Below are 13,901 nucleotides of genomic sequence, written 5' to 3'. Positions count from 1 at the left end.
AACAAACATTTCATTTAAAACTTACATTTATATCTCTTGAGGATTGTTTTATTCATGAGGATGGATTGAGCAAAATAGTGCTAATCATCACATAGTTTATATTATAAAATAACTATGTACAAACTAAATGAAACAGTTTCTGGCGTCACTTGGTGGAAATTCTTCATATTGAAATTAAATTTAAAATACTTCGCCTTTCCACATACACCACTTTTATTACTACCTAGGTTTCGTTATGGTATAACATACCTATATATGGTATATGGTACCTGATGATGTTATACCATAACGAAACCTAGGTAGTAATAAAAGTGGTGTATGTGGAAAGGTGAAGTATTTTAAATTTAATTTCAAAATGTACAAACTATGTCACATTTATAGACATGTAATCATTACTTGCTTGCTTGTATACATTACATGCTAACCCATTTTACATCACATGTAAGAATTAACATTAATATATTGAGTAATATTTATATTAACAACTTTTAATATGGTTGTACCATTTATCAAATGAATAAATTAATTATTATTTTATAATTATTCTAAGATTTATAAAAGTTTGTCTACCCCAGCAAAAGGGTTTGAAATTGGTCTCCCTTACCCTTGACTGCCTCCTGTATACTGTATGTTTCCTGTCTGACTAAGTATTAACTGCCATATTATCCAAAATGGAAAAGAACCACTTGCATCAGAGTCGGCCAGGATGTTGCAAACATATGATGCTTTGTGTGCATGCAAGTTGAGTTTTTACTTTCTGGATGTGTATTTCAAATAACCATGTCTTAACAAGACTATATTTTCTAGATCAAGGTCAGCATAATAACCTATCCACTAGGCTAATACTTTATCATATATCCATGTTTACTTATATTGAGGATAACTACTGTTAAGCTACCCATGCAATATTTATGTCCACATCACAAAAAGAAATAATCATATATTCATACCTTATCTTGAAGGTCAAGATTGGCATTTGCTTCACATAACAACTTGACGATATGAGGAAAGCCATGCCAAACAGCAATGTGTAGGGCACTCTCAGCATGCTATTTGAATAAATAAACACAAATAAAGAAATATAGCACAGCACAGTATACATAGCCAAGGGTTTTTTTGAAATGTTGGCCTAGTAATTAACCCCTTAAACATAGACAAATTTCAAATGGATTTTTTGGATATATATATTTTTAAGTATGTTTACTAGAGGTGCTCGATTTATTTCTATCCATACTATGCCACTAAGAAAACACTCAAAAAGTCATGTTGGAACCTTGGATTTCACACAACAAACATACTTAGCCCCATCTACAAACACAACCAACAATTACATACAACTAATTTCACAACCCCAAAAATCTATTTTTGGATTAAAACTACACAAAATATTCCTTTTTTTTATGTCTCTCATGTCCATAGTAATTATTTCATACATTTATAGACTCATTTCATTTTTCAATATTTTTCATAGCAATCAATCCTCTTTCATATTCTTCTTCAGAAGTCTCTATAAGACAACAGCTAATGATTTTGTTTTATAGAGACTGAGTTTTAAAATTAGCTTTCTATACTATTGAATGTCATTTTTGCTGATTTAATCAATACCATACTGAGCAGAAATTTGTTAGCATTTTCCAGTTTGTGTGTTCACTAAATTGTGGCAGTTGCTTTTTACTTTTCATTTGCATTGAATTTTCTATGGAATGTTGACAAAATATGATCCAAATTCATTTGCCTTAAAATTATAACCAATATGTACTTATGAAAACTAAGGAGACAAGAGTGACAACTGCTCTTCCATCAACCTTCACAAGTAAGGAGCATGATACAATGAGTCGTTCACATTGGCCACAAGTCAGTTATGAGTGAGATTTAGTCAGTTAGTGGCATATATTAAGCATATGTTCACAGGAAGAGGAAATGAAAATCATTTTAAGGACAGAAATTAAAGATTGAACTTAAGTAAAACCATAACATTCCGAGATAGAAAAGCACATCATCAAGAGAAAAAATAATGGAATTTTCTGAAGATAAATATGCATTACTTTAGTTTTTCTACATGTTGTAGGCCAAAAAAAAAACAAAGTAATGAATTTTTCATTAATAATAATGTCATTATCTAAAAGAAAGTATAATTTAAAAAGTGCCCATTAATTGAACTGCAGACCCTTCATTTCATTTTCTAATTTTACTGAACTTAATGCCAGTTAAGGCCATCATTTCTACATTAAAACAAATACAAAGTTTTCAACCAGAAAGTCGGTTTGATAGGAGATGGTAGAGAGCACCCAATACCAAGCCCAACTGCGTGTGAACTTCAAATGTCAGGGTATGGGGGCAGATCTTTTCCTGGTGCCCCCACATGGTTTCCCAGGAAATCCTGGAACCCAATAAATCACACAGCTTGGGTAAACTGAGGGTGACCAGGGGCATGACTGGGAATCAAACCCAGGTCCTTTAGTCAGTAGGCCAACACCCTAGCCCCTGGGCTACCACTACCCAGGATTGAAATAATTAAATTACATTCTATAAATCTATACATTATTATTTTTTCTGCAAAAATTTCTAAAATTAAAACATTGCGGTATTAACAAGCGAAAAATATGCATAAAAGTATCTACTGTTACACTCTGAAAAAGCACTGCTAGTATCTTACCATGCAAAAGAGGCTTCATAACATTTTCAAAATAAAATTGAATAATTTTAAAAAATTTAAAAAAATCATACTATACACAGAAAATGATGGTATTGATTGTATTTATAGTGGTAAAATCTTTTTTCATAATACTTATACTTCACAAAAATATTATTATCATTATTCTTAGACCCAAATAACAATTATGACATTCTAATTTAATTTTAGTATGTGAGGTCATGTACAGATGGTTAAAAAAGGAGCTAAATCTCAGTATTGAAACGAAATAAAATTATTAACTAAGTAATTCCACACATTTTATTTAAAAACATGACCCAAGTTTTGATATTGAATATCATCACCACCTGATGATGACATTCAACGTCCAAACATGGGTCTTGTTTTATAAAATAAAGTGTGTGGAATCACAAAGTCAATTATTTCATTTCATTTAAATATGATATACAAATTCCATAAAGTTACACCGGAGACGGCAAAAAAATACATCTTAGTACTTACAATAGATCTAACCAATTAAAAAAATTGAGTGTTACTAATCTAGAAACTGTAAATCATTAAAAGAAATTTGATTATAAGTCTTATCAAATGTTTGAAGGGTTAATGTCAGCTATACATAGAATAGAGATCTCCCTCAAAAATATGATGTTTGAGCAGCAAGGCAATGTAACATATTTTAATGTCAAAAGAACCTATGCTATCAAATTTATAATACATCATCAACTAAACCTAACATTATAAGTAATCAATTGTGATTCCAAATAAAGAGTGACACTGCTATTTGATAAAAAAACTTTTCTACACACATATATACTAATCTTCATTCTATATAATGAAGCAGTACAACACTTTGCATTTCTGACCTTACACAGAATCCAATATTCAATTGAAATCTCATATTTGAAAGTTTTTTTACAAAAAATAGAATACTTATTGGACAGTATATTATAAAATAGCATGGTGGAAGACACAGAGCGAGGATACAGAAAGTTTGCAGAGGAAGGGTGAAATTGGTGCATTATACAGCAAGGTTAAATCATTATCCAGAGGTAAAAAGGAAAGATCAGGTTAAACATAGAAAAGGAACATGACGTCGATGAAGATAGCTTAGGTCCAAGAGTACTCGACAATGAGATAGAAAGGGGATTAAGGGAGATGAAATCAAATAAGGTCGTGGGGGTGGACAGCATTCCAGCGGAACTACTGAAAGGTTTCTGAAAATGCAGGAGGAAGAGTCTATATGGACTGGTTCGTAGTATCTATGAGGAAGGAATCTGGCCGGCAGACATTTTGAGATCAGTGTTAGTTCCTATTCCGAAAAAGTTAAAGGCTACGTCATGTGAGGACTACAGGACGATAAGTTTGATATCCCACAAAGCTAAAGGTGTTCTCAGGATCATCAACAAAAGGATAGAGAGTAGGGAAAATGATTACTTAGGGGATGATCAGTTTGAGTTTAGGAAGGGGAGAGACACGTGTGATGCCATTGCAGTAGTGAGATCACTAATCGAGAGGAATATAGAATACAATCAGGATGTATTTGCCCGTTTTTTAGATTTCGAAAAGGCATTTAATAGAGTGAATTGGGAAAAAAAGTTAGTATATTGCACATAATAAGAATAGATTGGAGGGACATGAGGCTGATCCTAATTAGGAGAGGCTAATAAGGAAAAGAATTGCAGTTGGCTTTCACAAGGAGGAGGTAGTTGATAACAGGGACGGTGAGTAAGGATCTTAAGAAAAGGCTCGTCCAAACTTCGGTATGGAGCATAGCTGTGCACGGCAGGGAAACATGATCTCTGAAGCAGGAGGATAGACAAAGATTGGAGGCTTTAGAAATGTAGATGTTGAGTAGGTGAAATAGATGGAAAGGAAAACAAATGAGGAAGTGCTAAATGTGGTGGGTGAGGAAAGGGGATTGTTGGGAGAAATCATAAGAAGGCAGGAAAAATGGATGAAGGGCATATTGATCAGAAGTGGGATGTTGAAGGCTATGATAGAGAGGAAATGTGAGGCAAACAAGGATTGGGTAGGAATTGGATAGGAATGAAGGGTGGAAGGAAGTACACAGAGATGAAGAGGGACTTGTCGTAGAGTAGGATGTTGTATTGTGTTTTGTTAGGAGAGAGTTATTTGGTAGTGAAGCCCATCCAAAACCTACCTTAACCGGTAGATTACCTTAAAAAAAGTAGCAGAAGTTTCTATTCATGAGCTTAAATATTCTATTTTAATTATGCAAATATTTTATCTTTTGTGGTTGTTCTTAATTCATAACAAAAGGTTTCTCATTATCTTGTTTGGTATCTCCATTTAAATGGAGTAGTATGGTGATGTCACATTAAGAGCAAAAGTGAGACAACTTCTGTGCTCACCACATTGCATCCGAGGCAGTATGAAAATATGGCCAGGCATACAGTTATTGAGGAACCTGCAATGTCCGAGGGAATGACAGTTTTTCTAAATTCACATTACAAAATGGGTCATTTTAGTAGACTAGATGGGATTCACTTTTCCTCCTGATGCCTGCTGCTTGGAGGTGAGGAAACAACTTATGACACTTAATAGTAATGGAGTTCAATTTTTAAGTAAAGCACTCCCCTATATATTTCAAATACAACAGGAATGGAAAAACTCACAAATTTGATGAGAAAAAGTGGGAGAAAAAGGTAAATATGGTAAAAAGAGGTTTTACTGAATCTTTGCGACTGAAGTTTGATCAAAAATTTTCCAAAAACAGATATAGTCATAATTATAATATACTATCAAAGTATTGCCAAGGTAAAACTTCCATAAGAATTTGGATCAATTAATACTATTTTTAAGTAACACCATTGATGGAAAAAATTAAAATTATTCAACTAAATCAGATGAAAAAAATAAGAACTTGGGATCATGGCAAAAGAAATATTTAAAGCAAAAGCTTTCATGCAAATTCCAAAAAAAACACTACCTCATCCTGTTGGTCAAGATTTATGGGCAATGAACACAATTCTTGGACTACAGATGTGTGACCATATCGACAAGCCATGTGCAAACAGGTTTCCCCATTCTGTAAAAAATAGGATTGAATGAACTTTTTTAAAATCATCAGAATAACACATTTATCAAAGGATCATTTATTCAAACAATATTTTATGAGCAGTAACTTACTTAAAAGAATTGAACTTTAAAATAGAAAAGATAATACTTAAATTTCACTACTAAACTAGACTTTGTATTTGAAAAATTCCATCAAATTACTTAGCAACATGAACAACAGCAAACTTGCTTGCCTTGAGAAAATGCATGATTTGGGCAACAAAATTTTCAAAATTAAAATTTTGACAAAGTGAAGAGCAATAGAGAACTTCACCCAGATAATAAATCACGAAAAAAACAAGATTCCCCTTTATCCCTGTAACATCAAAAAATAGTGATAAAAAGAATTTTGTGATAACAAGTGTGAAAATGGCAATAAAAATATATTTTCCATGCCATACATAAATGTGTCGGGGCTCTGACCAAGATGACAGATGATGAAGCAAAATTATCATAGTAAAGCCTTTTAGTCCACATAAAGGTTTAGATAAAAACTGAATATTTTTCCATAAATAGAGGCTTTTGCAGTTTTTCCCCTTTAAACACGTATATTCAACAGGCTATCTTAGTAGCTCATTAAAAACAAAAATGAAAAGAGAAGTTAAAGAGCTAAATTTTTTCAAGCCATCATTTAACTTGAGCATTATTATTATTGGTAACCTACCAGCTAAGGTTTTTGATGGAAGAGTGACAATTTCCTTGCCAATCCTAACAATCCACAACCCAACATCCAAAACTACAATAAGCCCCTCTTCAATTCTGCATATTTCCTTCCACCTTAAATTTTTATCCAACGTCCCTTTTCAATTCCTGCCTCTTCCTTGATTGCCTAACATTTTCCCCTTTATCTCATTCTTCGACATCCCATTGCCAATCATAATGTTCTGCATCAATCTTCCCTGCCTCCTGGGATTTCTCCCAACAATACCCTCTCCTCCCCCACCATGCTTAGCATTTCCTCATTTGTTTTCCTTTCAGTCCATTTCTCCTTTTCAATCCTCCTCCTCACCCACATTTCAAAAGTCTCCAAATCGTACCTATCATCCTGTTTTGATGATGTTTCTGAGCCGTACAAAACCATTCCACCTATCATAGTTCTGACGAGCCATTTCTTAGTTTCCTTACTCAACATATCAATTTCCTCCTCCTTACCTAATTTGATTCTTCTAATGCCCACACTACTTTGACCATTTTGATACAAAACACTACCAAGATTGGTAAGCTGTTCCACCTGCTCTAGTTTTTGCCCTCCTTAATCAACGTTTAACTTAACCTTTCTCTTTCCAGAAAACTGCATAACCTTTGTTTTATTTACATTTATTAGCATACCATACCTATTACAATTATTTTCCAATTCATTCAGCACAGTTTGAACACCTTGGCTAAAGCTTGATCATCTTGAAACCTAACTAATTTCATGAATTCTCCACCATCTTTCAATTCATATCCCAAGTTCTTCCCATGTCTCTTTAAAAGTTTCCTACACATATCAATGAAAAGCATAGGTGATTAGGGACACCCCTGTCTTACTCCTCTTCCAAACACAGCCCATCTGGACTCTCCATTCACTACTCGCACCTGAGCAGTCTGAGACATGAACAGGTTTTGGATAAGTCTCCTATTCCTCCAAATATTTATTACAACCATCATTCCAGCATTCTAACAACTTATATGCATCCTTTTTAATATTAGGATAAATTTTGGAAAACAGTAATGAAGAGGATATACACAATAAAACAAAAGAAATGCATAACTATTTGGTTTATAATTTCTCACTTCACCTAAAGATTTTATTAGCTTGCATAAGCATAAAATGTTCCTAAAAATGTTTAATGAACACATAAAACCTTGTCTTGAATGGCATTAACATTTCAAATACTTTATGGAACATAATGTACTTGGCATTGAGTAGCAATAAAACTGGTATTGATCCATCAGTGATATTCTTATTTGTCCAACTAGTTGTTTGAGTCACTTCAGTACTCATACTCATTCTTTTCAACAAAACCAATGGGTCCTTGAGATCTCTTACGTCTTGATTTGATTTTTATCTACTATTGTAAAATCATAATTGAAGCTTGCAAAATTTAACTCCCCTTTTTTTCCTCCCCTAAAGAAATTTCATTGCAATATTTTTGCCTGCATATAAAATACATAATGATTTGAAAATATAAATAGGAAAACTGATGCAAGCTTGTTTGCACTGTTTTTCAATATGAAAGGTCAAAGTTTTAACACCATCAGTCATAGAAGGTATCTAGATAAAAACTGATATGATCACACATGCTTGGATGATATGATATGATTTATAGTTACCTTATTCTGCACACCAACATTTATATCTGCAAGAGCCAATGTTCTGATGACTTCAGCATGGCCTTGTCTGGCAGCCCAAAACACAGGGGTATCTCCATGGATGTCTGATATTCCTAAATCTGCACCATTTGCCGCAAGAACACTTAGGACTTTCAAATGACCATGCCCAGCAGCTACATGAGCAGCAGTTTCACCATGCTGTTATTTAAAAGGACATTTTGGTAAGTGTTGCACATCACAGAAGGGCAAAAAATTCAAAAATACCCAAACGGATATTTTAAGAAAAGGATCAAGATCAAATCTTGGACATTGCAGCATGCCCTTATTTGTCGACAATTATTATTATAAATAAATTTGTGGAAAAGTAATTTAGGTTTGCATTTTATCACTATGCTTTTATTACAATGCACAGCATATTTTGATATTAGTGGGCTATGTCAAAATGCATTGTACATGGTAATAAACGTATAGTGTAAAAGTACAAACCTCCATTATTTATTTAAAATGATAAAACTAAGATAAAGCTTTATAAGCATCTTTATCAGATGCTTTATAAGTATAAAATTCGAGAAACTTAAAACATTTAAAAATGCCTATACTAAGATGCAAGTACTTATGTTTACATAAAAATTATAAAAATATTTATTGGCCCCAGGACTTTACAAAGTAAAATATAGGATAAGCCAGGGAATAATCAATCAGCTGTTTCAGTGTTCCGAAGGCTTTAGAAACTCTTCCACACTATAATACTTGTAGCATTTATCTATCAGAAAATACTTGAGATATTTCTTAAATGCTACCCTAGGAGGAGCAGATTTTATGCCAGGCAAATAGTATTTATATATTATATTACATTTTTTAGTACCCTGCAAATCACCGCCAGGGTGTGTGGCAGGGTGAAAACACACCAGACTGATTTTGACCTGAATATTTTTACCTCTACCTCGTTTGGGCAATACTATTCTGATCACTTATCACTCATGAAAAAAATGACATCTTAAATCTACTGTTCTACCCTTCATCTCTCTAACTTTACTTACATGATCTCTCCTACCATAGTACAATAAAGGTAATAATAAATTTTCAACATCACTGCTAAAGAGACACCCATCCAATTTATGCAAGAGCTTCAATCTGTAATTAAACCTTAGCTCTGTGACTGATTCCCAGCCTAGCTGCTCTAACATTTTGGATACGCTACTAAGTTTATCATTACAACGTTTTCTAAATCTAGCTCCTCTATGCTTCACCCAATCCAATTCAGCAATCAATCATACTTCATGAGGATCCTATATATTAGCAGCATATTCTAAATGAGACAACCAGTGAAAGATAACATTTCTCTTTGAACTTTTTGTCACATTACCCAGTCCTCTTCGAATAAATCATAATTTTTTGTTAGTTTGTCCACATATTTCCCTTAATTTGTTGCATCCAGGAGAGATAGGGAGTGGTGGCAATGCCTAAGTAATTAATCGAGTCTAATATAGTTAATGCTAGGCCGCAATAATGTTATTAAAAATAATTAACACAAGTGTCTGAAGTTACCATGCAAATGGTTAACATCAGGTTTTATGTAAAAAAATTAATGTCAGAAGTTACCCTATTTGATGGATTAACTATGGGCAGCAATTACACACAATTATAATAAGATAACTTTAATTATTTTATGTATTAGGTTTCAAATATTATACATTTATTTCTATCTTAAAATTGAGAAAATTTACAATCCCAAAAGTACCCCTTTTTATGGTACATGAAGGGCTATGTTCACTGCCAGTAGGCAGTCTTGAAAAGGTTTCCCAGAACTCTGTTAAATAAGTGAAAGAACTCATTGCTACAAATAAAATCATAATGTTCAAACAAATAATTTTCACCAACGTCACTTTGCTCCATGGTAAAGATATTGTAATTATCATCTCATTCTTTGATTATTGCTTTTTGACTTTTGACATACTTAGCCTTTCAATCATTTACTACTAGCTTTAAACAGCTTCAATAGTTTCATGAGGGAAATTACTTTCCTCAGTGACTTCTTTTTACATTGTCACATACATATCAGTAGTAAAACCCTCCAAATAAAGAGAAAACCCACGAGAAACTACTGCACACCCAGCAAAATTTTCAATTTATTGTTTTGACTAACATAAGCTGATATCTCCATCTTAAATCAAGTAACCATAACACACTATTTAGGTTTGGCATTTTAAACTTTCACAAATATGTATTATTTTAATCACATTGGCTCAGAAAGAACTCTCCGCAAGATGATTTACTTATTTAGTCTCTTTTATTGGGGTGAAATTGAGATTATACATTTATAGTCCCATCTTCCACCAAACCCCTTGACATAAGATTGAGGACGATCACAAACACCTATGCCCCAGGTCGAACCAACCTACATGGGAATCGAACTCAGAATCTCTGAGTTGGCAGGTGTGAACCCTACCCTGCCACCAACTAGGGTGGCGCACCTGGAGTATTTTCACTACTACCGATGCAACTCAGTTTTCTAACTTATCAACAAAATCAATGATTGGTTTTCCACTTAGGTCCTTCACTTTTAATGGAAAGATAAATCAAAAATATAATCTGGTCAATGATCAATACATTATGTCTCCCAGACATGAACTCAAATTCATATTTCTACACATAATTACTAACCTTATTGGCCATGTTGATTTCAATGTTGGCCATTGATAGAAGTTCCTCCAGTCCTTTGAGATTCCCTTCTTCTGATGCGCACATAAGTGCGGCCAACACAAAGTTGTCATCCTGTGGCTGCAAAAGTAAAGAATTTCTTAATTTCTTGGTAAATGAAAACAACAAAAATACAGACTTTTACTATCTCAAACAGCATAGAAGTACAACACAAACATCACATGCTCAAGTTATTTGACACACAAGTTCCAATTTCATTTTAATGATATAGGCTCTTTTTCAGAGGCAAGTGTCATTTTAGCAAAGGAAAAATAAACACACACTTGTATGAATATGATTCACACTAATTTAAACTAAAATTTTAAGAGAGTAAGAGAAATTTCAATTAATTTTTGGCAGAGACCTGCGTGCATTTAGAGTCAATTTTACAGCCCAGAGTTTGTTTTTCCCAGCACAAATGGAATTAGCATAGGGACATTTACACTTCTTAATGGTGGTAACATCAAATTCTATTTACTGATAAACCAAAGCTTAGTTAAAAGCCTATGACTTGAATCACCCCTCCACCTATTCTTGCACATCAAGTCTTTTGAAAAGACTCATGCACACAGTACAATGTATAGAAACTTTAACTGCATTACCTTATGATAAATGTTATAGTATACCTCATAATTTCCTGAAATGTACTGATTATATGAAACCTAGAACCTCAAAATACATGCATTTTAAGTCATAGGATTTAAATAGTATATTCTGAATTATATTTTTACCAAGTTATAATAAGAATCAATAAGAAAGGGAATTGCAGTAACTTCAAGGGAAGTTACGAAAATTACCTATGTTTTTATTAAGAGTTCCATAATGAATTGCAGTAGTTTTTTAACCATTCAAAACATTATTAACTTTAAGCATAGGATTTAACATTTTAATCCTTTAAACAAAACAAGAAAAACACTTTATAACTTCATTTGATTTCTATTTATGTCAACCCCCCTCTTTGCTCTACGATTTTCTCATATAATAAAGGTTTATTAATGCACTAATTACACCCTTACTCATTTCTTGCTGATTTAATATTAACCCCTTTTCTTCTTTTCATACATCCATCCTTACTACATTCCTTCCTGCACAATCCACTTTCTTCAATCTCCCATAGCCACATATGAAATGAATCTTCACATGAAATTTTCTAAGCACATGAAAACTTCTTAAACCCCCCTTGAAATGAACTTCCATGAACTTGGATATTTGTTTAAATTCATATTTACATTTTAAGTGTGTTTCAAATCCAAAACAATATAAAATAAAACAAATAGCCAATTTCAATTAGGTTAAAGAGAGTGTAAGAGTCATGGTACTGGAAGATTTGAGTCATTACAGGGCATAAGAAGAGCATTCTTTTAGAAACTACAGTGATATTCAAAATATTGGTGAGAATTATTCTAGTTTTATAATGTAAGCAACTGAAATGACAGCATTTTCACCCAATTTAATAGGGAAGACAATTGGCATCTTAAGTTCCTAAATGGAAATACAAATTATCAATGAGAAATTGTAGCTCATTTTGAAGTTTTAATTAATCAAAAATGGCCAATGGGATATGCAACACTCCAAGTATGTATATGTGTACATTAAAGTACTTCCACAACCAAAAATAAAAATTTGAGGGATATGCATTCAGTAGTTATTTTCTATGAAGACTTTTATAAGATTAATGACTCTTATACTGCAGATGTAATGGGATGGGAACAGGGTAATTTTTGCTGTAGGTATTACAATTAACTAGAGACCACATTATTAGTACTAACTTACTACCCTAGTATTCTACCATAGCAATGGTAGTCTACTAGGGTAGTAAGAAAGGTCCTTGGAATCACCACCACCTAGTACTAGTTCAACTAGTTTCCCACATAGTAATAGGTCATCCTTTATTAGTACACACACAACCTGTCCGTGCTCTGAAAAGACACCTGTGGTGCAGATGCCACTCTGTTGTTTTTCCTGTGTGATGATTTGTGGAGATGGAAAAAATTGAGATTCGAGTAGTGATTAAAGGTATGAAAGCAAAGAAAATTCATGCAGATTTTCATAACACTCAGGGGGACTCTCCTCTATATTCAACTACTGCCAAGTGGACAAACAAATTTAAGATTAGTCAGGACAGCTTAGATGATGATATGGCATAAGCATATGACATTTTTTAAGCCGTCATATGACATTAAACTAGATTTGGTGGGCTACAGGAAATAAGGGAGAACAAAGGAGGCCCGAGTAACAATCAATGATGTTAGATATAATGAAGGAGAGAAGAAAGTACCAAAATTAAAAGGCCATTGAGGGCAACAAGTTGTACAGAAAATTGAACAGTGAACTAAGAAGAGAGACAGATAGAGATTGGGACAATTGGCCAAACAAAGAATGTGTAGACAAAGAAGAGCTGGAACACATACGAAGACAAGGCTTGGTGAACTACAAAGTGAAGAATATTATGAGAGATGGCTTTATTACATTAATAGTAGTAGTTTTAGGACAGGCAACCAACAGCTGAGGTCATTTGCATCATCAGGGTTGGATGGGAAAGGAGGAAAGGTACAGAGAAACCCAGTGCTGAACAGAATACTGAACAAAATCGAGCAGAACACAGCGGAGGAACAGCATGACTTCAGAGAAGGAATGGGCACAAGAAATTCAATAGGACTAAAGCATACCATTGGAGAGCGATTACTGGAGAAGGGAAAAGGCATGTGTGCGTATTTTTTGAATGATGAAGGCTTTAGACTACATACAATGTGAAAAACTAATGAAAATCCAAAAGAAAAAAAAAGATAGATAAAGGTCTTTATTTGGGCGAAATTGAGACCAACTGGTCCCTTCTTCCATTTAACCCATAACCACAAAAAGGTGTGAACTGGAGAGACAGAAGACCGATTGGAAATTTGTACTCAAATCAGGAGGTGTGTATTAGAATTGGTGAAAAGAGAACAGCTTGGTTTGATGTTGGGAGGGGATTGAGGCAGGGGTGTTGCCTCTACCCCACCCTATTCAACCTTAATGTGGAAGACATGCTAAGAATGTCCGGTGGAAGGGCCAAAGGGCAAGAGAGGGAGGAGGAGGGTCAAAATGACGGACAATGGGGAAGAGGGTGATGGTAGGAGGAAATGAAGAGGAGGGCACAGGAAATGGTTTCATAGGA

At 33.8% G+C, this 13,901-nt stretch overlaps 1 protein-coding gene across 4 annotated transcripts in view; it reads right to left on the bottom strand.

Moving 5' to 3' along the window:
- The window catches only part of LOC139695534 (death-associated protein kinase 1-like), an 89,321-nt gene that overhangs the window by 43,925 nt on the left and 31,495 nt on the right, over nt 1-13,901 (bottom strand). For 3 of the 4 annotated variants that reach the window (XM_071594369.1, XM_071594373.1, XM_071594370.1), the window contains 4 exons: nt 10,712-10,828; nt 8,048-8,245; nt 5,604-5,702; nt 951-1,049 (listed from right to left, as the gene is read on the bottom strand). In XM_071594369.1, the coding sequence (XP_071450470.1) occupies nt 951-1,049; nt 5,604-5,702; nt 8,048-8,245; nt 10,712-10,828 (513 nt within the window). The remainder of the gene's footprint in view (nt 1-950; nt 1,050-5,603; nt 5,703-8,047; nt 8,246-10,711; nt 10,829-13,901) is intronic. The other variant, XM_071594372.1, reaches the window with a different exon arrangement.

This window comes from Hetaerina americana, unplaced genomic scaffold (genome assembly GCF_022747635.1).
Source record: "Hetaerina americana unplaced genomic scaffold, ioHetAmer1.1.p SCAF_6, whole genome shotgun sequence".
Taxonomy (NCBI): domain Eukaryota; kingdom Metazoa; phylum Arthropoda; class Insecta; order Odonata; family Calopterygidae; genus Hetaerina; species Hetaerina americana.
This window is presented reverse-complemented; position numbering and strand designations above follow the sequence as displayed.